General features: G+C 44.7%; 1 protein-coding gene across 1 annotated transcript; it reads right to left on the bottom strand.

Moving 5' to 3' along the window:
* Window positions 1-1,016: 1,016 nt before the first annotated feature.
* GCM1 (glial cells missing transcription factor 1) lies at window positions 1,017-9,297 on the bottom strand (the record flags this gene model as incomplete). Its single annotated transcript, XM_084261164.1, has 5 exons — window positions 1,017-1,628; window positions 5,130-5,258; window positions 6,235-6,347; window positions 7,256-7,508; window positions 9,196-9,297. The coding sequence occupies 5 exons, from the start codon at window positions 9,295-9,297 to the stop codon at window positions 1,017-1,019; spliced, it is 1,209 nt and encodes a 402-aa protein (XP_084117290.1).
* Between the last annotated feature and the right edge of the window lie 18,088 nt (window positions 9,298-27,385).

Below are 27,385 nucleotides of genomic sequence, written 5' to 3'. Positions count from 1 at the left end.
GGGATGCATTAAAACAATGTGACCAGCAAGCACATCAAGGCAGGTGATTCTGCCTCTCTGCTCTGCTGAGACCCCACCTTGAGTACGACATCCAGGTCTGGGGTACCCAGTACAAGAATGACATTGAACTGTTGGAGTGAGTCCAGAAGAGGGCCACAAAGATGGTCAGAGGGATGGAGCACCTCTCCTGTAAAGACAGGCTGAGAGAGTTGGGGGTGTTCAGCCTGGAGAAGAGAAGGCTTGGGGGAGACCTTACAGCAGCCTTCCAATACCTGAAGGAGGCCTACAGGTAAGTTGGAGAGGGGCTGTTTGCATGGGCATGGAGTGATAGGACTAGGATTTAAGATGAAGGACGGTAATTTTGGATTAGCTAAATCTAAATTCTTCCCTGTGTGGGTGGTGAGGCCCTGGCACAGGTTGCCCAGAGAAGCTGTGTCTGCTCCCTCCCTGGCAGTGCTCAAGGCCAGGCTGGATGGGGCTTTGGTCAATCTGGTCTAGTGGAGGGTGTCCCTGCAAATGGCAAGGGAGTTGGAATTAGATGATTTTTGAAGGCCCCCTCCAACTCAAACAATTCTGTGATGATTCTGTACAAAACATCGACAGGGCTGCTGCAGTGGAGGGACTTAGATCACTGCTCAAAGAAACTGGAGGAGTCCAGAGGGTCGCACAGAGCAGTTAAAGTCCTTGAGGTCATTCATCTGCACCTTCTACAGTCCCACTGGCTTGAATAAACTGAGTATCAAGGGGGACTGGAGTGCTACCAAACCAGAATGGCAGTGACGTAGTCTGTAAGAAGAGCTGGTAACTTTTATTAAATCAACAAAACAGTGGGGGAAAATACAGCAGTTAAAAACCCCAAAACAGCAAAAACGAGTCTTCAGGTCTGAAAACCCCTCCTGAGGCTGGCACGAGGAACTAAAGAGGGAATTGGTGTGGTACCACTTTCACATTGGTGTTGCAGCAGGGATCAAAAATTAGTCACGTTGCCAGAGGAGAGACAGGACATTTAAACCCGCTCATCGTAACAGGTACAGGTTAAAAAACGTGTCGTCGTAGCACTGGTTGACACCCATACAGCACCCTCCTTCACCCCTGTCTCCCCTCAGAGGTGCCAAGAGCTGGTGGTTATGTTGTGCCCCACTCGCTGTGGGGCAGGGGCCTCCCTGAGCTGCAGGGTATGGCAGTGGAGGCAGGCAGGAGCTGCTGCAGGCCAGCAGGGATTTCTCCTCACAGGATTCACCCCCCAAAGGGCCGGCATTAGGCCTGAAGGAGTCATGGCCACCCTCTGTCATAGGCAGGATGTGATGGGTGCTGGACTGGGCACAGTGCTGGGAAGAAGGGGCTGCGCAGGGCATCTCAGTGGTGGGGATGGCAGGGCTATTGCAAGGCCTCCCAGTGCTGGGGCTTCTCCTGAGGGCCAGGGTCCTGCTCCAGGTTGGTGCATCTCTGGAGTCCCCATCTTCCCCAGCTGCCCTTGGGCATGGCAGCCGCCCAGAGCAGCTGCCCAGTGTTGGCTCCTGGAAGCTTTTGCTTAAATGTCCCCCAAAATCAGCAGGCAGTGTGTAACCATCGGGCTTGGAAAGAAGCAAAGGCAAAGCCTTCTGCATTGGCATCACACCTGTCAGAGACTTGGGAAAGCAAAGCATGAATTAGTAAAACAAACAGCGGCATGAAATAAAACCCCTCCTGCAAGAGACCCTCACGAATGCATCCCATTAATCCCGGTAACAAAGCAGACGTCGCAGCAGCGCCTTCCTGCAGGGCAGAGCCAGTGGCCTTCAAGGGCAAACCAAACACAGCTCCTACACAAAGGGCTGCCTTTGTTTCACCGTTTTTTGCCCAAAGCCTGTTTTATACCGAAAGACTTGTTAGACCTCACATTCACAGCCCTCACAGTCTGCTGCCAGCATACCTGAAACTGAAATTATGCTAATACCTTTGACACCACAGACTATGTAATATTTTTTTCCTATGGAGTTTGGAAAAGTTCAGTCTGATTTTTTAAAACTGTTTCGAAGAGATATTTTTACTGCAGTAATATGCTTCAGCTTTTCAAGACTACACTTCTATTCCTAACTGATAAATTTAACCTTTCTTTGCATTTTTTTACCCCACAAAAAATTGCATTCAGGGAGGGAGCAGCACACGAGAATTATTCTTCTGGATATTTTTTCCTGGATATTTCAGAAATTCTTTAATTGCCCTAATTATTGGATTATGATTTTGCAACCTTTAATTCCCTTCAGAACACTCATTCTGGGCTATCATTTCCTGTAAGTACTTACAGGTGTCTCCTCTTTGTAATTCTGTTTTTGCACCTATTTAATTATAGTGATTCTGCTGACTGCCAGAGTAACAAAGCTCTTTTCAGCTGTTCTCTCATCATGAGAAGGGATTCTAACAACCTGATGTAGGGCCCAGGCCACCTTCAGGTAAGTACCTGCTGGTGCCAAAGAAAAAACATCCTATGTATCACTTGCTGTATTTTGAGCTCATGCATTCTTCTGAAGTTCTCCTCCCTGGTCTCCTGTGAGCATGTTAAAATCTAACTGTTTCAGAAATCTTTTTGTGGTTTCAGTGACACAGGTTCTGTGTGTCAAATCAGGCTCCTGAGTTAGTTGTATTGCAGTCAGTCTTGGCAGAACATGAATATGATGGGTTATTCCCAAGAAAAGCCTGCTGGAAAGCCATGAACCATAAAGCCAGTTGAAGGTAAGTGGACTCTGACTGCACTGAGTCCAACCAGCTGAAGAGCAGGCTCCACAATTAGATATTTATGACATCTTTGGTCTGTTCCTACTAAAAATGAAAACACTGGGAAAATGTTGTAGGAAGGGAAAGATGAAGACGTGCCTAGAGAGAACTTGACCTCAGTAAGACCATTAGGCTCACGTATAGAAGAAAAAACCCACATGGCTCGGTAACATTTTCTTGGTGAGGACTCTTTTAGTGTTTGTAGGAACAGAATTAAACCATTGATATGAAAATCATTGTTTCTGTATTTGTTAGAGATTTATACAGATGTTTTGCTGATTTTGTTATGCTTATATTTCCAGACATGTGTGTCAAGAAGCCCCCACTAGGATATTGTGTACCCTCTGACCTTCCCATCCCAAGTCAGTGTGTCTCCATGAGAGTCACTCCTGAGCTCTGGTTTTTAGCATTTTCCTGAGTATTTGGGGTAATCCTGAGTATGTCCAGTAGAAATAGCTACATCTAAATTTTGTATTCCATTCAAATGGGTTTAACTTCCTCTGTTCACTCATAATCTATTTCTTGGGCTCCTGGATCCCCCTGCACACCATGCCATGCATTTAAGAAGTCTGTCCCCAACCAGTTCAATTATCTCTTTTATCTGTAGCTGGAGGAGCACTGATTACTATACCAAACCAAACCCCAGGCTGGGGAGGATGCACCACTTCTAGCAGATCAAAAGAGAAACCATGTGTGAAGACCAGTGGTGTACAGTTGTGTGTAACACAGCCTTTGCAAGGAAGGTTACTGGGGACAGCCTCACTGCTCTACCCAGTTGCCTCCATCAAGCAATCCCTAGCATCTCTGTAGATGCTTTCACAAGTGTTTCAATACCCAGCAGCCATGGTGTTTGAACATCAATGCTTCTGTAATTCCTCCAAAGCACTCTTCTGCCTTCAAAGCCTTCCTGGAGACCAGGTGGGCAAATGGGGCACACCAGGCCGGGGGGGATGTTCTTATCAACTCTGGCAAAACCTAGGAGGGACAAGCAGAGGTGGAGGGTGGCTTTGCTTTTATGAGGCATCTCTTCCACGTCAGTTGAGGATCTTGGGACACATGTCATCATGGAGAAAATGTGACCTTCCACTGTCTCTCCAAGGGTGGGAGAGTGCCTCCTGCACCTGAGGGTGCCCTCACAGCCCTTGAGGATTTTCAGGTGGTCCAATCCTGCTCAGGGGCAGCTGTCCTGCAGGAGAGCATCCCCCTCCCTGATGGGCATTAACTCTGTGAATAAAACAATCCAGGCCTGCTACTGAGGTAACTGGGTTTTCTTAAATAAAGGTTGGGGGGCTGGAGGAAGAAGGAACAAGGATTTCTGGATTTGCCTTGTTAATGCCAAGTTTGTTTTGTCAGGATGCACTCTATGTAATAGGCATATCATATAGGTAATATTATATATTGTGTTCTGTAGTAAAGAGTGTACAGTGTGCATATGTGTACACACACACCACCCATCGTCCTGTTTTTCAAGAGTACATTTGTTACAATTTTTTCATGAGGTGGCACAATCAGTACTGAAGTTAAATCCAATGAAAGCCTTCTAATATTTTCATTCAAAGTCATTATTGATGAGGCTAAACATGTAATTGCTTTATTTCCAGATTCTTTTAATAATAATTAAACTTCTGGAGCAGCACAAAGAACTCAAAGGAAAAATATCTAAAGGCAACTCTTTCATTGAAAAAAGGGGAGAGCTGGGCCTCTAAAGCTATGTCCATGCTGCTAATTAAAGTGGGACCAAGGACAGTTGTTGGTAACAGGGACCTAAAGGCATGGCCTGGCAGTGTCCACACTACATCCTGTCCTTGGGTGACCTCTGGACCCGCAGTGAAATGATGCAAGGGCTGTGCTGCAGCCCACCAAGGCCGCCTTTCACAGCATCAGCTTGAGATCTTTGTTGCCTGTGGCTTGTAGCATGACACCTTGTAGGTGCACAAGCAGCTTCAAAACCAGCTGTGTACAGTGAAGGGATCCAAACCTAATGCAACCTCGCCCAAAATCCTGCCAGGGAATGCTCCCTGGCACATGCTGTCCTCCTGACCCGTGCTAGGGCTTTTTGTCTGTGAGCACAAGTTAGCACTGGACAAATCCATGGCAGGGACCAAGTGATGTGAACAAGTCTGCCCTCTGGCCCTGCTTTACCAGTATAAATGTAATCCTCTGCTGCCACCAGGCCCAAAGAGGCTCCAGATGGGGGGTGCTGAGCAGAGCAGGACATTCAGGACAGCCCTGCTCCTTCTTGGCCTGATCATGGGGAGGCAGAATGCAGAGGTGTAAAGCCTGTTCCCACCCAGACCCAAAGCCCAGGTAGCTTCCACCATGTCTTGAACCATGGATCACTGACCCCACAATTTCATTGAATGACAATAAGTTACCTCAATCTCCCGGATTCTTTTTAATCTTGGAGAAGATGAGGAAAAAGCTGTCTGTGCTTTTTGGATTGATCTTCTTGCTTCTGCTTCTAGTTTTGTTTCTGGACGTGGATGGTCATGAGCTCCTTTGGACTTTAGAAAGGAATTATGATATGTTAAAGTTAGAAACAACTTTGTTATTAAGGGAGGAGAATTTGTAGCACAGGCCAAAACCACACGTATGGCCTGATTTAATGCTTTTTATTTAACAAGACTTATTCATGTGAGGCCGAATAACAGACATAGCTCAGGTGAAGTGTGATGGGCTAGAAATTCTCTGAAATCATAAAACCAGAGTACCACGTTTTGCACAGAAGAGACTCCGCATACTAGAGCCACAGTTGAAGCCACAAAGTTTTCTGTAGCCTGGCATTTCCATTTCTCTCACACTTGAGATGTGTTTATCAGAACATTAATTTCCATTAGAGTCCACAGAGAATTCATTTCATTTAACCTGCACATAAGTGAAACACTGGGAAACAGGAGATAGTTCAGTGGCTGTGGTACTAAACCAGGACTATGGATTCAAGGAAATAGTGCCCATTATTTAATCACCTGCATATACTGTTTTCCAGGTATGTTACCTGTAATGCACAGGTGGCATTTTCCATCTTGGGTGCAACCATTTGCTGCTGTAAGATAGCCTCATGCTTATGCATGGTGCCTTGGAGAAGAGATTGAGATAACATGGCATTTCTGACTTTTTGAGGATTCATTGGTTTCTATGTACCCAAGGCAAAGTGCTTCAAAAGCAACAGGTTTTCATGGGAGCCTAAATTAAAAATACAATGTGCTCTAAAATCATAGTACCATAGGTTCATTTGGGTTGGAAAGGACCTCTGGGGGTCCAGTTCGACCTGCTGCTCAGCAGGACTATCTTCAGAGTTAGATCAAGTTGCTTAGGACCTTGTCCCCTCATTGTGAAAATTTTTCTTGTTACAGTCATTTGACCGTGTCATATTCAATGACTCTTATTGGTTGGAACAACAACAACAAAATACCCTTTATCAATCTGAAAAAACATTCTTTAAAATTAAGCTTGTATAATGTAAGGTGATCTCATACCAACCTGGAAAAATATGAATTGGCCTTCATGCCTCCAGAAGTTGGTAACTGGGTAACCACCGTGACCTCGGCAGGAAAGGAGCCGCAGGGGTCCACTGCAGTTTGGACAGCACTTCCCTGGAGCAAAGATGGTGGGAAATAGTCTCTGTACAACACCGATCAGGTGAATTCCATGTGATACAATGGTTCATTGGTGGTGGATTGCCACTTCTGGTTTGGGGCTCAGAAACTGGACTGAGAAAAACTATGCAAAAAACCTTTCAAACGTAAGCAAAAATGAATATAAGCAAACTAATAACTGGCTTTATTCTGTTCTATAATTAAATATAACTGGAAAATATAGCTTTGTTATCAACTTATTATTTATTATGGTCAGTTTTAGTTGTTTTTAGAATGTCATATGTATTCTTGTCTGATTTTTTCTGGAGCACACCATTCTGACCTCAGCGAATGCTTGAGTAATACCTTTCTTTAGCCAAAATATTAATCAGATCCAGAAATCGGTATGTGCTAGCTCTGCTGAGCAATCAACAGTTGTTTGGAATGGTCTTGTTAAAAATGTGCCTGCAGTTCATGTTCTCTATTTGCATTGTCTTGCCCTGGTGAAATGACTATGAGGACTATTTTTCAGTCATCATAGTTTATGAGCAATTTCTTTCCTGTAAGAAAGAGTTACTCTTGGGCCCTTTCCCGCAATAATGAAGCAACCACTCAGGTCAGCAGGAACAGAGCAGCAGGAAACTGCACTACATAGCTTTCTCAGTAGCCTCATTCATGGGCCTGAGTAGGCTGTGAATCAATCTCTAACCATCAGAAAAATGAAAGACATGAAAAAAAAGAAAACGAACAAGGAAACAACTCTTCCCCCAACAGTAAGAAATGTAAAATCAGCGTTCCAAAATCAAGCTTTCCCTTTGAATACAAGGAATGGCAGCATAATCCAAAGGGTGTCCTCTACTTTGATTTCCTTTATGTTGTATTCATTTGCGAGCGGCCATATAATGAACAGCCACGTTCATACTCACGCTGCTGTTTTTGCCTAGCTTTATCACAGATGGCTGGTCTTAGGTAGATCTTCCTCCCATCCATGGTCGAGCAGTCGTTGCCACAGACCACCACCCCCAGACAGGACTTTTTTAGGATGCGAGAGTTGTGGTTGTTGGTGTTTCTCATGGCCCAGCTGCTGTGGTGCCTCTGAGCATTTTTATCCTGTGAGCTATAGATATGTTTTACATAGGAATCTGGCCACTCTTGAAACCAATCTGTCTGTCTGACATCCTGTGGAGACACCAAAGCAAGACACGTTTTAGGCTGGGGGAAGAGAAGAGACTGTGCAAGAGCTCAGCACACCTGGTCCTCTGCTGGGTATTGCCTAGCCTGCGTGACTCCAGCAAGTGATGCTGGTTGTCAGGATGGACCAGTAAAAACATTGCTCCCTGTGGCTTCCTGCGAACCCCAGAAAGCCTGGCCAGGAGGTTATTCTCACTTATACATGGGTCCATCCCTGTCCAGAACTTCCCCAGGAGAGGAAGGTGAGGTGCTTGACATAAAAGAGAAAATAATTTCCCTGCAGGCAGCAGTCCCTGACAGTCCCTGTTAGCTTTCACAGCAGAGATCCTGCTTTGCCTTTCAGGCTATTCATAGCAGCGTTACACAGAATCATTTGGCTCAGCTCGATGGAAAATGGGTGAATGCTGATTCAGACTGAGACTATGCCCACATTTGTTGGTCTCTAGTTCTGGACTTTGGTTCGTTTTGGCCTAACTGCCATGAAAGACATCAACGGTGATTTTCCTCAAGTCCAAACCAAAGAAACCTGATGTCCTGGCCAGATTTTATTTTCATTGCTATGGGCTAAGGAAAAAAACAAAACAAACCCAAGGACAACACTGTAAGGAACAATAAAGCAAAAACTCAGTAAGAAAAAAAAACCCAAACCCAACAAAAGACCAAATACACATCTCCTCAGTGGGTACAGTCAACAGAGTAAAATGCAGTAAGCTGCAAAACACCTAACATACCTGCTGCTGATCCCAGCCACTGGCAGCCACTACAGCAGCAAGAACATCAATGGAGAAGTCAAAAGTCCCTATACTCTCCCAGAAGCCATTGGATAGCACAGGGAAGGGTGTGGAGAAAGCCTCCAGGCCGAAATGCAGGTGAAGGTGACCTTGGGGTGAAGAGCAGGGAAGGAGGCAGCCTGGGACATGGAGACTTCAGGCAAACAGCAGTGGAAGAGGCTGGGATCAGGTAAAGAGACAGGGCTGGGAGGTGAAAGGCAGAGCTGGACGCTGAAGGACCGCAGCAGGAGGAATCTGGCACAAATAATGCTGAGCTGAGGGACAGGGAGAAGACCTTGGTGAGCAGGGTGCAGTGGGTTTTCAATGGAGAGCATGGCTGATTTTTTTTAGATGAGAGGACTAGAAAAAGGCTGAGGGAGGGGAAGATCACTATTCTGTCTCTCAGCAAATCTCTCCAAACAAGCAGCAAGCTTTTCCTACGTGCTCATGGAAGGAATGTTGCCTTTGTGTCGAAAGCCATCCTGATGCAGCAAGGCTGAGTGCCCTGAGTTGCAAGGCAGTCATGGGTGCTGTGCTTGCTTCTCATAAAGCACTACCTGGGGTGAAAGGCAAGTCCTGGACATCTCTAATTGATCACCCACAGCAGGAGATATTTTTTTCCCCTGCTTTCTCTGCTCCTCATCTATCGGTAGACTGAAGAAGTAACACATCTGCAGCATTGCCTTTTTTCATGTAACAGCAGCTCTTGCAATAATGCATTTAAGGAAAAATACATGGAAACTTCAGTATTTTCTCAATATTTCTAGATTTTCAGTGAAACACTGTCCTATTCCCTGAGGTGGCAAAGAGAATAAAGGCAATGAGGCAGAGGCAGCTGAGAAAGCATTTAAGATCAGTGGTGAAGTGGACAGAATTGGATAAAGCTCTCAGACACAGACACATACCTGGGGAAGTTTGATGTCATTGATATCCCAACTTGTAATTTCTCCATGTTGGGAAGCAGAGTCCTCCTGCTCCATAACAACATCATCTGCACCTTGCAGCATTTTTTCATTCCTTCCCAAAGTTAGCGAGAAAGTTTCTTCTGGCTGTTTTTGAAGTTGACTGGCTGTCAGCACTCTCAAGCAGTTTACAACCAGGAAGCTGTTTCCTGAAGCTAAATGATAGAGAGGCTGCTCATTAAAGATAAAAATCAGTGTTCTTCTGCCAGAAAAACTTGTTCCATTAAAAGTTTTGCAAGCTGGCAATGCAGTGGAAAATATAGCTTAGAGACAGCCTGTGATGTTACAGAGGCATCGTTAACAGCAAGCAAATTGTGCCTTTGTGTTCTGCTTTGTTTTGCTTGGTCTCCTCTCATACCAAGTTCATAGTCATGTAACTTTGCTTGCAAGGCTCTTTGTACATCTTTTCTGACTCTGGCTCAGTATTTCCAGAGCCAAACTGATCAAACAGCTCAGCAGCTGCTAAGGGCCCTTTGAGTCACTGCTTATCCATGGAATACTTCACATGCTGCACATGACAAAGGTGAGCAACAAGGGGAGACTGCTACCTCATTTCAGATGAAACAGCTCTCAATCACTTCAAACCTTGGTGTAATCTCTGAGAGTTTACCAATTGCTTGATGGGAGTGTAGAAAAGGAGGTTGGGCTACCTGCATTTTCCTACCTTAGTCACAGTCTGAAGTAAAGAACCCCAACAAACCAACAAGGCATGTTTGTTAAAACCAGCAGGTTTTGCCTGAAATCTTGTAAAACAGGCAGCTGCCCTACCCCAAATTTCAGTCCAGCCAAGATTAACACCGTATCCTCTGGGATCCCACCCATTAAAAAGTTTTGGGGTTGGTTTTCTTTGGCAAGGAGAAAAGGGAAAGCAGAAGATGAACAGGCCAGTTTTCTCTTTCTGGAAACTGGGAAAGTATCAATGGTTTCTGGAAGGTCACTGTAATTTATGCCATTTAATGATTTGTTAAAGACCAAATAGTGGGAGAAGTAAAATCTACTTGATGCAATTCTATTTCATAGACTTTATTAATCGTAATTTATGTCATTGTTATTTCTGCCTCTGCATGCACATGGCCCTTGGCAAATTACTTAGGCTTCGTGTCCTTAGTTTTCCTATTTATAAAATACCTGTGATATTAATTTTTCATGTTACTAAAGCAAGTCTTTGCAGACAGAGGACTTGAGACATTTGTCTGTATGGTGCTCCAGCAACATAGTCAGAGCCCCACTGCCCCACTTCATGGCTCAGGCTGTGGCTGTGGGGGAGAAAGAAGGCTGTGGAAGAGCATCCCCCATGGAAAAAGACCCCACAGAAGGACGCCTGGTGGTCAGTACCAGTGCACTCAGGAATTTGAACTGAGGCTGGTTCTTGGAGGACAACTAACCATCACAGGTTCAAACAAAATGTTGGACAAGAAGAGAGGAGAACATCGCTTCTCAGAAATACCAGCAGCTGCAAGAAACATCAGGTCTTCATGTATTTTCACACATGAAAGATGGAGGTGGTAAAGATGGAGAAGATGGAGAAGAAGGAGGTAGTAAAGTCAGGGTGAGAGTCAAGGAGATAGTAAAGAAGATGGAGAGACTAAAGTCAGGACAAGCTGACTCATCCCCCGCCCTCCAAAAAACCTATTAGAAAAAGAAATGAAGATGTCATTGTCAACAACTGAATTATTTTGATTTGGAAAAATACATATAAGAAAAAAATTGAATTATTATATTAAGAGGGAATGATGTAAGTAGCACCTCTGGCAGGGGAATGTGGTGTAATTAATCATGCTTGAAAAACAGTGAAAGTAATCGTAGGATCACAGAATGGTTTGGGTTGGAAGGGACCTCAGAGGTCATCTGGTTCCACCCCTGCACCTGCCACGGGCAGTCACACCCTCCACTAGACCAGGTTGTCCAAAGACCCTTCCAACCTGGCCTTGAACACTGCCAGGAAGGGAAGTTCTCCTGTGCTTTAGTTTGGTTTTGCTTTCTCATTCCTTTAAATGTCTTCCTTTTTGTCTCTTAGATATCATCTTTCCATGCTGACAACCTTTAACTGATCTCAGGTGCAGCTGGTGGCCCTGAGACACATGGGGTCAGTTACCTGTCTTGCCAACAGTGTGTGTTTCACTATCTTCCATGACTTCCTTTGTGTCTTATCTCCAAGTACATGATTTTCCTTGACACTGAGAGGTTCTCTCTGCTGATGGGAGCTCTCCTACCCTTCCTCCACTGCAGGCGTTGGCCTCTGCATCCCTCTCATCCTTCTCCAGTCCCCCTTTTGTTACTGCAGAGTTTCATGGTGCTGCACCACAGGAACCAAGGAACATGCATGTTTGGATGACAACTCTGGTATACCAAAGTGCTACTGGTACTCCTTGTGAAATATTTCTCCAGATTGGCCTGGGGTTTTTTTCTTTAATCAAGTACATTCTATAGACTTTAAAATAACAATTTTATCTTGCAGTTCAGCCTTGCTATTTGATCAACTGTGGCAGCAGGATGAAGTCATACGATGAAATTCCCAGACACAGAGCATAATCTCCCTGCAAATAGACCTGTCATTTGTAACAAAAAGACAGTTTTGGCCTGTGGAAAAGTGCACTGGGGATGCTGCTCATTTTCTGGAGACAAGCTTTTGCTCCCAGATGGCCCTGATGTATCCTTGAGTTGGCTGCCTCTATATTCAACACCATTTGAAATGCTTATGCTGTCTTCACTATTCAGTATCCAAAAGCGAAAGCTTCTCCCCTGTGGTCTGGCTTTTTGAAATAAAGATGTGTGTATTTTGAGGTGGAAGTGCTTTTAAATCCTTAGCTGGCTTTGTTTGTCCTTTGTTTCTCTTAAAATATTTTCTTGAAACTGGTTGTATTGGGTTTGCCTGGCCAAGGTTTGGTAGCTGAGGCACTACAGGGCTGGTTTCTGCAAGAAGCTGCTAGAAGCTTCCCTCACATCTGACAGAACCAATACCAGCTGGCTCCAAGATGGACCCAATGCTGGTCAAGGCCGAGCCCATCAGAGATGATGGTAGCACCTCTGGAAAAGCAGAGTCAAGGAGGAAGAAACTCAGAACTTAGGAACAGTTTTTGCAGCCAGAAAGAGGAGCAAGGTCTGAGAGGAACAACTCTGCAGACACCCATGCCAATGACATAGAAGGGGCAGGAGGTGCTCCAAGTGCCAGAACAGAGATTTCCCTGCAGTCTGTGGAGAAGACCGTGGTGAGGCAGGCAGTCCACCTGCAGCCCCTGGAGGATGATGGAGAGCAGAGATTCCACCTGCAGCCCATAGATGACCCCACACTGGAGCAAGTAGATGTATCCAGAGGAGGCTGTGACCTTGTGGGAAGTCTATGCTGGAGCAGACTCCTGGCAAGACTTGTGGGCCTGTGGAGAGAGGAGCCCACGCTAGAGCAGGTTTGCTGGCAGGACTTGTGACCCCATGGTAAATCCACACCAGAGCAGTTGATGAAGAACTGTAGCCCATGGGAAGGGCTCGCCTTGGAGAAGCTGGTGGAGGACTGTCTCCCGTGGGAGGGACCCCACACTGGAGCAGGGGCAGAGTGTAAGGAGGGAGGAAGGAGGGGCAGAGACAATGCAGGATGAACTGACCACAACCCCCATTAGGTGTTCTCCTGTGCTGCTGGTGAGGAGAGGAAACAGCAAGTAAAGATAAGCCTGGGAAGATGGAAGGGGTGGGGGAAGGTGTTCTTAAGATTTGGTTTTATTTCTCATCAGAGCAGAGCGATGAGAAATAAAACCAAATCTTAAGAACACCTTACTCTGATTCGATTGCTATTAAATTAATTAATTTTCTCCACGATGAATATGTTTTCTTGGTGACATTAATTGGTGAGTGATCTCTCCCTTGTCTGGACCCATGAGCCATTTATTTTTTCTCTCCTCTGTCCAGCTGAGGGGGGCAGTGATAGAGCAGCTTTGGTGGGCACCTGGCCTGCAGCCAGGGTCAATCCACCACACTGGTCTTGTTGATGCCCTTGGTATCAGAACTGACTGATGATCTCATATTTGTGTTCAGTTACCATATTTCTGAATTCTGGACTGCTCTGGTTAAGAAGTCAGTTGTAGGCAGCGTAGTTCTAGTTTTGCTGCTTCAGTCACATTCATTGAAGACTTTAAATTTTTTTTTATTTAAAAGTTTTCTTTTCCCTCCAGACATCCTCTTTCTAGAAGTGCTGTCTGAAATGACGTATTCTGCAGGGTTCTCTGATGGTCACTCCATGTAAGACAGACACATCTACACTGTAAATTATAAACCAGACAGATAAACCCAGAATTCACCCCAGAGCTCAAACACTGATGAATGTCTTGGACTCTTTTTTTCTCAGACTGCAAGTATGTAGTTTGCATCACTTTTGCCCTCATGGGGTTAGGTCACTACTTGGTACAGGCTCCCAGCGTGGGATGTACTGCATATTGTCTGCCTGCATCACACAGAGCAGAGATGCAGGCACAGACCATTGTAGCACCTTACTAAGGGGGTGTTAAACTCCTGCTAATGGGATCCTAACTTCTTGAACTTGTCTAACATACCAGTTTGTCATCATCTCACTTTTGCCATTTTGTGTCATTTGAATGATACCTCAGGCAGCTGCAATATTCTCATTTTTAATTTTCTATTTACTTCCCTGGCTGTTTCCAGCAGATAGATGCAGTTGTGGGCACTGTTTGCCAGGTGAGCTTCATGGCTACATACTTGTATCCCATACAGTAAATCGTTTTCCAGGCCTTTTGGTCCCTCTTCTTGAGGAAACTGGTATTTGTCCACTTGTGGACCAGCTCCCAAGCAGTGTTCTCAGTTGATAGCCTGGTAGTGGTATGACAGTTACTGTTGAACAGAATTGTATGAATAATCTACTAAGGTTTTTATTTTTGGGGGAGGAAGGGTGTTTTATTTTGTCCGAAGGACAGTGTTTTAACATCAAATTCTAGGAATAGATCTTTGTCCTGCCATGTGAAGAACACAGCTCCAACACAACGGTTCACTTTATTTCTCAGTATAGTGGGCTCTAATGCTTTGACAGTGGAATCTAGATTTCTATTCACTTTATTGATCTCTATTTTTTTTTCTTTTAACATATCCAACACCTCAAAGCAGGTGATGTTCTCAGCATCCTATTAACTTCCTGAGGTAAAATTCATGGTAGCTGTGGGATCTGTGGAGATGCAAACCCATCATGGTACTATCATAACAGATTTAATACTGGGATGCTGTGGTGGACTAAGGTCTGGAAAAAACTTTGGTTTAACTTGGGCATCTTGCTACCTGTATAAACCATCTTTTGTGGGTTTTTTTTTTTTTCAGTAAGATCATAAATTCACATGCTTTACCTGAAATCACTGGCTTCTATGGATTGCCTAAAATTTTAGTTGGAATACTTTTTGTGGGTCTTATACTTAAATATTGCAATACTTTAGTGGCAGTATTATAAAAATGACTTTCTTTCATAGTCACTCTGCTTTTTTTTTTTTCTAGTTTTCAAAGCCTGGAGCATTCATTCATGTCATCTCTTTATATGACGCTCAATATCTCATCTTGGTTTTGCATCTGGTGCAAATACATTTACTTTTGTTGTTCTGCCTGGCATGAACATCACATGCATGCAAAATCTCACCTCATGGATTGACACTTGCTTATCGAACACGGTGCTTCGCTTTTCCTTGCAATTCTATAATTTTCCCTTTTGTGATTTAAAGAATGTCTAATTGCTAAATGAGTTGTCTTTCACGTCCATCTGCTTCAGAACAGGAATTTGGTATGTCGCTATGATTATTATTTTCACTGTTCCTTCTCTGTCGCAATATGCATTCTAATGTTCATGTTGTAGGAACTGACTCATTTCTGACAGCTCTGACAGCACACTCTGCTTTTCTCCAGGATCAGGTGGAGTATCTTGTCTACTGAATCCATCCTCAGCTGCATGTAATTCCAAAATAAATGCCTACCAGTTAATCATGCCCTAACTTCAGAACAGCCACTGTTTCTGGCATACTCACCTGCTGTGGTGATCCTATATGCACACTGTGTTCCCCTTTCTACAGACTACATCATCTCACAGACTGAAGTGGCCACCTGCTTTGTAACAGGGCATAGCTTGCTTTAGTCCTGATAACACACAGCTACTCTTCCATAGGGCTGAGCTCAGTATCCAGGGGATCAGGGGGAATTATAACAGTGACACAAGATCAGATCTTTTCCAGTTTTGGGAGTGCCAGACAACACTTGATTGTCATCTGATTCCAGATCCTACTTAGGATCTCCTTGCACTTAGGAGAGAAGAATCCCAGGGATAAGCCTAGGCTTGGCAGTCTGGTATAGCCTCCTGAGATGTTTCTGTCATCCCTTGGAATCCCTCAGCTCCCTCCATGCCATTGACCTCATCTGATACAGCAGTCCCCAGCATCTATTTCTGTAGGTCCCCAGCAAAACTCAGCTAGGACGGTTAACTTTCTTTCTAGCAGGTGGTGTAGTGCTGTGTTTGGGAGTTAGGGTGAGAGCAGTGCTGACAACACAGTGATGCTTTTAGTTACTGCCAAGCAGTCAAGGATTTTCCAGCTTTTCATATTAAACCACCTGTAACTCCAACAAAATAATCCAGTGGTGCAAGGCAACACATTGTTCTCTAAAAATGCAATGGATTCTACTGCAGCTGAAGTCCTCCCACGCTGAGAGATTAATTTCCTAAAAATGATGACAACAGCATTGTTCCTCATGACTCATCTCTTGCCCCACTTTCTCTCTCCACTCACACTCACCTATCCCCCAGCTAACTGGAGAGTGGTCAATACAGTATCTGTGATACCCACAGCCTTTCCAAATTGTTTTCCCTTATTGGGTAACAGGCAGCAAACTAGTAGCCCAGGATGCCTAGTTTGTTGTTTAGCTTTGAAGCTGACCTCCCCTATTTTGCCTGGATTGAGTCATGTTTTGAGTGACTGACTACCTTGCCAAGCACTCACGCAACCTAAAGCCCCAGCTAACTGAAAGCTGGGCATGTCTCTATAAAACAATGTGGTCGGTTAGATACTGGCAGCTGTGCAGCTGCGTTACCAGGTTGCTCTGCCCAGGTTACTTAGCTCTGCTGGCTGTAGTTTTATGTCTTGCACTTTGTTGTGAAACAGACAATTTCTTCCTGCGTTTCTGCTCAGTTTGGTGGATGTCAGACCAGCTTTGCTGTAACAGTCACCCCACATGAGCGGCACGGTGTTTTGCAGGTTGTTCTGAACATTCTCCGAGCAAACCACTGCTCTCCCAGAAGATGGACCCTGTGTTTGAAGCTAAACACAGTGTGGTTTTCAGCATATCTCATAGCAGCCATTTTCTGGTAATCTGATGACACGCTCCAGTGAGTGCTGACATTTCTGCTATCGTACTGCTGCTCAAACTGCAGCGGGAGTTTAGGAAGTATCACTGGCTTCCCTTGCACCCCGGGCTCCTATCAGCACACGAGGAGAAGCCTGTCTTTTGTTTTCTCCTCATGTCTCTTGTCCATTTGCCCTTCATGCAGATGAACCCCAACAGCTTTTTCTGGACAGGCCTCTGGACTTGTAGCTGTGAGTGCAGGAGGGAGGGCACCGTGTAGCACGGTCCTGGTCCCACTGACCTAGCGACCTTACTGTCGGCATTGGCACGGGAAAAGAGACCCCGGGGATAGAAGGTGTGCATGGGTGTGCATTGAACAAACCCCAGTTGTCACTGACTGCCCCGAAACCCCCAGACATTGACATGGGTTCCCCTCTATGGGGCCACCAGGAGCAGGAAGACAAGGAAGGAGTGGCAGCAGGCAGGGAACCTGTGTGTTTAGGCAGAACCCTGCAGGGACACTCATAGTCTGTTTGGCATGAATTCCTGCTGATTGCACGGTGCCATTTGTACACTTTAACCTTACAGAAACAGGGTACCTCTGGTGCTGTACGGCTCACTCCAAAGCCCCGAGACCAAAACAATTGCACTGGTGCTTTCCGAGTCACCTTACTTCTAGCTGCACTCTAGCTAGCTGTGTCATTGGAGATAGCTGGATTTTATGGCACAAATGCCTTTTGTGTTATTGCTGATACCCAAGTGAAAATTGCTTTTAACACATACCCCCTCCTCTTCCCAAATAACGTCAAGTCTGCTAGGCAAATTGCAAAAGGAGAAAGGCAGAATGTTCTTGTCTATTCCTTCCACAGCATGTGCACGACTCTGGTTCACCTTGACAAAGGAGGCAAATTGATCTGGAAAGCTCCGTATGAGGAACTAAATCTTAAGGAGTGCTGCTAAAATAATGGTGTCCTAATGCCTGTAACTGGCAGCAGTTTTCAGACCTTCTTTAAAAGCACACTGCCTGCACCCTTATCAGGCAAATTCCCACTGGCCCCTCCTCATCGGGTGAGCACTCTCTTCTTTCCACATACATTGGCAACAGCTTTGTCCTCTGGCTTTGCAAGTGGTGATTTCCATTCTTAGGCACCGTTTGTCCAGTTTGTTTTGCTGATCCTCCTCATTTAAAAAGTAAAATACTTTGAAGATCTAAGTTTTCAGTAGATGCTCTTACATCTCTTGCTTCTACAAATTCCCTTGCACATAAAGATGATTCTTCTAATCTTGCTGCTGCTGTGCATATTTGGGACACACCAGGATTTCTAGTATGTATTGAGGCAGGCAAATCACTGAAAAGAATCTCTAGAAGTTTTTATACAGAAGAACAAAGAAAAGCAACATCAAGAAAAGGGGCAACGCTGGCACTAAAGCCTGGTTCTGCAGCTTTCCTGAGGGACATGTAGAAAGTGCTGATTGAGATGGGCTATCAGGCCCTTAGTGAGTAACCCTCCCAGAGGTGGAAGCTGCTGCTCTCAGGCAACAGCTGAGCTCACAGAGGTTTTGTTTTTTTTTTTTTTTGAGGCCATAAAACTCACTTATTCATATATAAAGGACTTGTATAAAGGGAGTTTTCAGCCATAACTATAGCAACGACTACAACATTTATTAGTCACAGAGCAGTGAAAAAAAAAAAAGCAGAAATATCCAACTATTTGGAATGCAAAATTTATGTGGTTACTCAATCAGGGAAAGCTGCCTCTTTCCTTCCCATTCAGCAAACTCTTCAAAAGGGAAAAAAATGAAAGGTTCAATCAGTGATTCAGAACAAACATCCTCTTAGGAAAAATAATCAAAGAAATAGCTGCAGTGGGGATAAGCATCTACTGTTAAGATCACACCTACCATGTTATGCAACACAGGGTCAACAGAAGACAAGAGAAAGGGCTTCCTGCAGGTGCTGAATGCAAAAAATGGCCTTACACGTTGCTCTGGGTCAGACTTTGAAGACCTGTGGAGAGAGTTACATGGTAAAATAACCACTTCTGGACCCTTCCTTGGCTGAACAGGCCTGGTACGCACCTCTGGTTAAAATGATACTGGACAGTCAGCTGCCAGTTTCAGCTTTCTCATTTCCCTTTCTTCCTTGATACTGTTTGTTAATATGCACACAAGAGTTTTGCCATAGTCTACAGTCGGCAGCAGACTTGGCCTGACTTCCAGGATCTTGAGAAATCAGCAGTTTTCCACAGGGGTGGCACGGAGAGGCCCCGCAGTGCTGCGGATGCTCCAGCATAACTTCAGGAATCGCCACGGGAGGGGAAAACTCCCATTTGAATCAGGTGGGAGCTGTAAACAGCAATTCCAAAGCCCAGGTTTGAAAGAGCTGTTTGTAAGGTGCTCAAGTTCTTCTGGAGGGCAGACATTATCTGCTTGCTCTGGGTATTACTAGCTCCCGTTTCATGTAGTGTGCCTTTGTATTTAGCACAGCTACATGAAATTTAAAAATGTTCCAGAACTCTAAAAGTTGGGTGTAGCAAACTTTGAAAGGCACCTAACCCACCGCTTGGCTGAATGGCTTCTTTCTGCCCCAAGCTGTGCCCAGCACCCAATGTTTCTCCAGTTTTACCAAAGGGAGGATATTTGGTTTTTTAGGGGAGAGTGCTCTGTGGTGACCTTAATAAATAAGAAATGGACCCCTGTGTTATGGATGATCTCAAAAATTACACTGGAAGGTAAATGCTACACAGTTAAAATACACTTTATACTTTCCAGTGGTAACTGAGTACCAACCTTAAAATGATTTGAAAAATCTCACAAGCAGCTTGCCAGCTATTTTCAGAGAGCTAAAATGAACTGTGCATGCTGAGATCATGTGCAGGACCAAGAAAGATGTATTCAGTGCACTTTCCCATCTATTCGATTACTCTGCCTCTCCACCAGTCTCCAGAGAGGGCCTCTGGCTGATTCTTAAGGTCACTGAATCATTTCACTACAACAAATGATCTTGCCAGCTGGAAATGTTGGAGAGGCTCCCCACGCCTCAGTGTGGATGTATCAGTGAGTCACTTTAATCCCTTCACTCATGGGTGAGAATGCACCACACCCAACCTGCCCGCTGCCCCATCCATTTTGTTTTCTGTGTCCTTCTTCATGCTCTTTTACTTTCCTAACAGCATTAAACCAACAGAGATCTGCATATTTTACAGTCTGTAGACAGAATGAGAATAGAGACCTAAAAAAATAAGGCAGGCAAAACCCCCCAAGCATGACTCAGCCTCCCTGCTCTTGGGAGTTTTTGACTTTGCCACTTGTAGGCAGTTACAGGAAGGAGTCAGTGATGTTCCTGCAGGGTCCTGATGGAGGAGGAGGACAGAGTGTCCTGGGGCAGGAACAAAGCTCTCTTCTGCACCATCTGAAGCTTGGAGACAATAAGTACTGACAGTCAAGATGTTGGAAGGTGTGCCAGTTTAAGTGTAGATGACACACATAGTTGGGCACGCCATATAATCAGTAACAGAAGGAATAATAGGTCCCATCAGCTATGACTGTCATAGAAGACAGCGGTACCTCCAAGCTGTGATCCAGCAGACCATGGACAAAGAATTTATCTTTGATAAATTTTCTTATTTCCCTTGATCGGAGATAGTAGGCTGTTCCCTTGGTGAAACAAATGCCAAAAACATCACCTGCAAGCCCTTGGTATAGCATTTTCTCTCCTTACTCCCAAGAGTGCAAGACATTTTTCTTCCCGCTTTGTTTTCTATTTCATCTTTATAACTTGCCTTTCTTGAACGCCCAGTTCTCTGTTAGACCGAATCTTTGTAGAAGATAGGTGTAAGTAAGCAGCACTCCCTTACTAACAGAGTAGGTCACTAGCACTGGCTAGAAACCAGGCTATTGTCATGTTTTGGATCTATGCACTACAGCACAGGTAACTTTGCTGCAATCCTTGGGACACAAAGTGGCTTTGAACAGGGAGGTGTTTCCCTATTTGAATCAAGCAGAGTGCAGAATAAAGAATCAAAGGAGCAAATGAACTAAGTACAGCCAGAATCTTTGGGAGAATGTTAAGGTAGCTCAACAGAGACAGGATGAAGAGTTAGGAAGCGAGGGTAATTTTTTCTAACAGCAGGTATTAGCAAACATGGAACACATAACACCTTGAAATGAATGTGGCGCTGCTTGTCGAAGAAGTGGAGTTTTATTTATTTGTTTGCTTACTGTTTAATAATACAGAAGAAAAACAATTTAATTTATCAATGACTGTGCAAGAAATGTGGGAGTCTGAGTGGTGGAGCCTGACAAGAGCAAAGGACGTAAACAAACAACTTGGAACAGATGGGTGCGAAGCATGCGGTATGACCATCGTGTTTTCTTGATAGCATCTTCCCTGAGCTCCAGAGACAAGGTAAAAGCTGTGCAGTGTCTGGTGGGGAAAATGTAGGTTGGAAACCCCAAAAACTAGAGAATACTCACTTAGGCTAATAAAAATCAAGGTAAATTTCAGATAATTTTGAAAATTGGTATTTAGCCCCCCTGGACTGCACTCAGCTGAAGCATTCATGAAGGGAAAGCCTAGCTTTGGAAGAGAGCTGGTGTGAGCAGGACAATCCATGAAGCATTAACTCCAGGGGACAAAGAAGCAAGAACCTTTTGGTGCCAGCCTTTGAGTTTCAGCGCTGCTCATTTGGAGTAGTGGGGTAAGATGAGGACAATTGTGCTATTTGCCCTGTCATTGCAAAGCGCTGTTTTACAAGTTAAGGTTTCACACTGTTTGCTTTAGGGTGACATTTACTTCCTTCTCTTAGTCTCTCTTAGAGTTCATCTATGCAAAGATGATGTTCATCTGCTACAAACATGTCACCGGCTTTCCACTGCAGCAACTCCTGCAGAGACATGCTTGGCTTGGGCCGAGTCCAAGGAACTTCACTCTTCCAGAGGAGTGAAGCTACTGCAGTTGCTTCCCCCCGTAATCAAGATCTCAGATGTCTGTCTCCTCTCGCTCACCAAACTGCCATGATGATCACAGAATAGTTTGGGTCAGAGGGACCCTCTGGAGATCACCCAGCCCAAAAGCAAGGCTGACTTGAAAGTTAAAACAGGCTGCTCAGGGCCAGACCAGATGAAATTTGAACATCTACAGGGATTCACAGATTCACAGAATTGTAGGGGTTAGAAGGGACCTCCAGAGATTGAGTCCAACCCCCCTGCCAAAACATGTTCCTTAGGACAGATCGCACAGGTAGGCATCCAGATGGGTCTTGAATATCTCCAGAGAAGGATACTCCACAATCCCCCTGGGCAGCCTGTCCCAGGGCTCTGTCACCCTCACTGTGTTAAAGTTCTTCTGCATATTCATGCAGAACTTCCTGTGCTCCAACTTGCAGCCATTGCCCCTTGTCCTGTCTCCACAGACAACTGAAAAGAGGTTGGCCATTTCTCTTTGTCTCCCACACTTGAGATATTTATAAACCTTAATAGGATCCCCTCACAGTCTTCTTTTCTCAAGGCTGAACAGCCCTTCATTCAGCCTTTCCTGGTAGGGGAGATGCTCCAGGCCCTTAGTCATCTTGGAGATCCTATAGCCTCTCTGGGAAGCCTTTGCCAGTCTTTGACCACTCTCACTGTGACTTATTCCTTAGATTTAATTTGACTTTCCCTTGGAACTTGTACCTTTATCATTTCTTTGTACTTCTTGAGCTTCTGCTGTGCCCCTCCAAGAAGAGCCCACTCTTCCTCCTCTGTATCATCCTCCAAGCAGCTGAGGACAGAGAAGAGTTGTCTCTGCAGCTCTTAGTCCTCTCTGGTAGACAGAGGACCTAGAAACACAGATCCTTTGCAATAGGCATCTTCAAAATTGAGGACCTATGGAAGACTTCCACCATCTTAAGTACATACAAAACACTTGAAAATATCTAAAGATGCCTGAAAGCCCAGCAGAGTCAGGGAAAAACATTGCCCCACTGAACACCAGTGTACCCAACCTCCCTCAGAAGTTAAACATGGGATGCTGCATTTACTCATTCAGTTCTCATACTGCTAAAGGCCCAGGTAGGATTTGATCTGGGATCTTCAGTTTCAAAGGACGAAAGAGTCAAGCCGGAGTGTCCTCTAAGTTTGGATCTTGCAAACCTCTTCATTTCCCCACCCGATTACATTATTTTTAGAATGTATTCAGTCTCCTTATGACCTGGTTTCTTCACATTATACCATGAATGATTAATGTATAACCTTTCCCTCAGGAGGAACCCGCATCTCAACAGCTAGCAAAGTTATTACAGTTCTGCAGCTCAAGCACACTTCTGGCCCAATCATCAGATATCTTTGTTATCATTATTTTAAGAGAAAGTTGCTGCACTGAAGTGATTTGATCTTTCAGCAGCTGACAGGACAAGGCTTGCTTTACAGGTGGCTGCTTCAGTATGGCAAACATCAAGCAGGCACCTGGTGACCTAAGACTGTGTGTCCTCTTTCAATCTATATTTTAGAACTGCTTGTAGGAGAATATTTTTGTGTTGTGTTTTTTCCATAGATCACTTTGACAGGAATGGAGACATGCATTTTATTGCCATAGAAAAAACCCCATGATTTTTCAACAAAATAACTGAAAAATACCAGCTAAAATAAATAACCAGGAAATGCTGCCTTAGGGCCTCGGTGGCTCCAGGTCTTCAGGTAATGGACAGAGTATTCCTCAAGGGAGGGTTCCCAGACACTTGCCAGACCTCTGCAGTGAGTGCATCTGAAGGGGATAATGCAGGAGCATTCCTGCTCCCCTGGAGATGCCCCAGCAGAACGCCATGCTGAGGATGGGCCTGAGGAGCTCAGTGGGAACAAGGGGAGGAGGAAGACCACCAACCCTTTTCCTTCCTCTCCCATCCCCCCCATATTCTACTATATTTTGGTTCTGACCCAGGATGAGTCTCAGTTCATGCCAAGCAGCTCCCATTGCCCAGGCTGCATGCCAGGTGATAGGAGAGAGATGTTCCCCCATGGCCCATAGCTAGGCAAACCACTCCGTCTGAAAGGTGTCAAGTGTTAACATGACTACTGAGAATTGTGGCACCTGTCTCAACATCAGTATTGGGATGTCACATGCTACTCTGAATGTCAACCTATTTCTCCCTCTATAGGTATTTTAAATGATCCCACTCAGCAAGATCCATCAGGGCTGGAGACAGGAGTTGTAAGATGCAGAAGAGGTTTCAGTCAGCAAGGTAGCCTACTCCAGGAGGTGCTACTAGCAAACCTCAGTATATGTGGTTGAAGCCCACCACTTTCTGTACAGGCAAGGGGAAGGGAGGCAGCATGCTTGCCAGCCGACCGTGTAATCATTCGAGCCAGACTAACACCCTGAGAAGCAAAACCATGCCTGGGCAGTGAGTGCAGCTGCTTAACATAAGGCAAAAGGAAGAAAGGAGTAAAGACGGAGAGCACACATCTCAGCACTGCTCAGAGGAAACCTACCCTTGCGTCACGCCTGAGCTGCAGCTGGTCAGCAGAGAGCAGGGTGGGTTTGGGTGCTCATTAAGCACCTACTGCTGAGACAGACACTAAATGCAGCCGATCAGAATACTTACCTGGTGTTGTGTTCGCCTTGTGCAGAATCTCCTTTGCCTTGCTGAAAATGAGAGCGATTCAGTTCATATTCTCCAGTTTCTCTGTGTGCCCCTCTTCTCAAAACTGACACGAGGGCATCCTTGTTTCTTGCTCACTAGAGCATCTCTCCTCATGAGCTTTTTGTTCTGGCAGTTTATGTGTCTACTGCTTTATCCGAACGTTTTCCATGGAACTCTGTTTCCTCGTTATTTTCTAAATACCCCCTACTTTGCTTAACAGAAGGGGTTAACGGTGGTCTTTCCCCACTGTGATCTCTGGACAACTGGAGCGTGACCTTGATTATCATTAATTCTGACTAACATAACCAAACCTCTCCACCCCTCCCTCTCCACACTGTGTAGAAGCTCGCTCTTTCTATACTCCCACAATTCTGTACGTTTCCACATTTGCTCACAGGTGAGTCGGTTTGACCTGGACAACACTGAGGTGTCAGAGCAGGGAGGAGGCTTTGCTCTATAACACAGGGCAGCTGCTGTCCCTCTAGCACCCTTCCTGCTCCTCTTCCAAAGCCAGACATTTTGGGGTTTGCTCACCCAACTTTTTATCTAGTACAAAGCATGATAAATATCGAATGCTGTTAAATAATTACCAGACATTTGTATGTGCTGGACAGCTGGCAAAGTATTATGTTAATAAGTGCTACAGGTTAAGCTGTAATGTAAAAAAAACTTGTTTTGAGATTTGGGCTGAGTTTAATTAGTTTGTTCTTTTTTTTCTTCCCTGCTTGGATGTATTAATTCACCTCTACAGCTACAAGATGCTCTGAAATAGTCCTGTGTATTGGGATACACAGATCTGCATATTGATCATTTTAATCAAAGCAGCTCCTGTTTTTTCCTTGGAAAAACCAGTGCTCCCAAGGTTATTGTGTAATGAAGGTCAGATAGATCATAAAAGCCATTATGTACCATACACTTGCTATTAATCTCCTCTTTACAGCCCCCGTTTCCACAGTAGGAAAAGCTCTTGATTACAAAGTCTTTGCAGCGGTTAAACAAAGGGCAACATGCTGGTTTATTCTTGGCTCTGTTATGCAAAATTAATTATACTCTGATCATCCATACTACCAGGAACTACTGAGCAGATGTTTCCAATATAGGGCAGGAGGTCTGTTTACCTAACGCTTAACTTTCTGTCCAGTCCTCCTCTTTTAAAACAGGACTTTGAAGAACATGCTACAGCTCAATTGCAAGGAAAAAGTCTCTAGATGTGAAATCTGTATCATGATGTAAATATTTATACAACACCCTTGCTCATACTAGATGCTGGCATATTTGTCACTGGTGTCAGCTCTGGCTTTTTATGAAACCCTTCTGGTATCACTGCACAGGGAGGCACCAGCCTGTCCCCAGCTGTCACTTCAGGAGTGCTACCAGGAGAAGGCAAGGGTTTATAGTGCATCCCCGTGGGCTGCCTGATGCTTTGAGTTTTCTTACCAGGATGGGGTGGATGGGGTTTTAGTTGTGAAAGGTTTGGGGGGGTTGTTTGTTTGGTTGGTTATTTTGGGGCTGTTTTTTGCTTCTACTTCATGAAGTAAAACCTGACATTGACTATCATTTTCTCTAAGTGCTCTAGCCAGCCTGAGCCAGGTCGCTGGCCCCACACTTTTGGGAATGTCTGAAAACCTTGTGTTTCTCTCCTTTCTGACCAATAGTTAGTTGTTAATTATTCTGATTTTCCTGTGTTGCAAAGGAACTTCAGGTGAATAGCACATTTTGAAAAAATGCAGAGCATCCATCACCAAATCACTTGGTCTGGTCTCAGGGGTTCCCACTCATTTCAAAACCTGCACACACAGCTTTAAAACAATGGGAATGGGCAGCAATTCTTCCCATTTACTTAGCATGGAGAGCACAGTCAGATGTAAAGACAACTTCTAGCTCTTTCTTTAAACTTCTGAGGACACAACAGTCTTTTTCACCATGATTTTCAAAAAATCTGTACAAACAATTTAAAAAACAAAGCTGATAATAGCCAATAATAGTTACAGCATCTGTATGCACGGGAGGTATTTCCTGGTCTTTTTGGCAGACTCATCACTATTCTACTGAGCAAAAGTTCATTTGCATCAAAGATGTCTCAAGTCCTAATAGCTCGGCACACCAAGAGCCTCTCTCACTCCCTCTCTCAACCCTGAGCACTGTGAGAATCCAAGCAAATTGATAAATTAACAGAAGATATTGCAGAGAGGCAATCCTTTCTAAGGGTACAAAAACATGTTAGAAACTTAGACCTAGAAAGGCTCTAAAGCACTGAGACCCTATCTATTTTAAAGAAAACAAGGCACTTAGCTGCATAGACTACATTGTTTTGGTTTTTTTTCTTTCTGAAAGCTCCTATTTCTGCTACGTGAGCTGAGATTCTGATTTCCTACGACAGCTGGTAATATTGAATTAGTAGTATTTAGTAAACATATGGCTCTTAGCAGCAGACAGAACAGTTGATGATGCTGTGCTTCCCACTTGCTAAATGGGACGAGACACCATATGTCCAACCAGCTACACAAATGCCTCGATACCTTGCTTCAGCATGCCTGGAAGACATTTCACTTGGCTTCACTCTAAATACTTTTACCAGGTAATTTATCACCAGACAGCATTGCCTCCAGTGCTGGCTAATCCTCAAGGGAACGCTCTGAACATCCACTTAGACAAGTCTAAGGCAGAAATAGTGAAGTTGTCCCATAAAGTTTGTGCACTCCCCCTTATGCCAGCTCAGGAGCAGCAAACATACAGGTGGAGATGACATATATAGGGTTGCATTTTTATGTCAACAGATTCATGTCCCTTGAAGTTTTACCTGTTCCCCAATGAAACACGACGGAATGATTGTGTATTTCTCACTGCTTCATGGCTGGCCCATCCCTCTGAAAAAAACAGAGCTCCAGCTGCCTCTGAAGGGTGTGAGGCAATTCCTTTCATGGGGAAACTTACGACCTTTCTGCTGACCGTGGGCTTCCTCCACACATGGTGCCACTGTGATACCTTCCCTCAGCAAACAGGAGGTTCCTCCACTGCCTTTAAAACCTTTGCAAGGATTACGTGCCAGATCCTGGAAAAGATGTTGCCTTTAAAAGCAATTGCTTCACTCCAATAAGCATTTTTTTTCCCAGGCTATGAAAGCTCTGGCTGTACCACAATGGCCAATTCTCTTCAGGCTGCACTCCATGGTGCTGTGGCACCTTGCAGCCTTTCATGTATCT

The sequence above is a fragment of the Gallinula chloropus genome (assembly GCF_964237585.1).
Source record: "Gallinula chloropus genome assembly, chromosome: 3".
Classification (NCBI taxonomy): Eukaryota; Metazoa; Chordata; class Aves; order Gruiformes; family Rallidae; genus Gallinula; species Gallinula chloropus.
The sequence above is the reverse complement of the archived record's forward strand: the minus strand, read 5'-3'. Positions and strand labels throughout refer to the sequence as shown.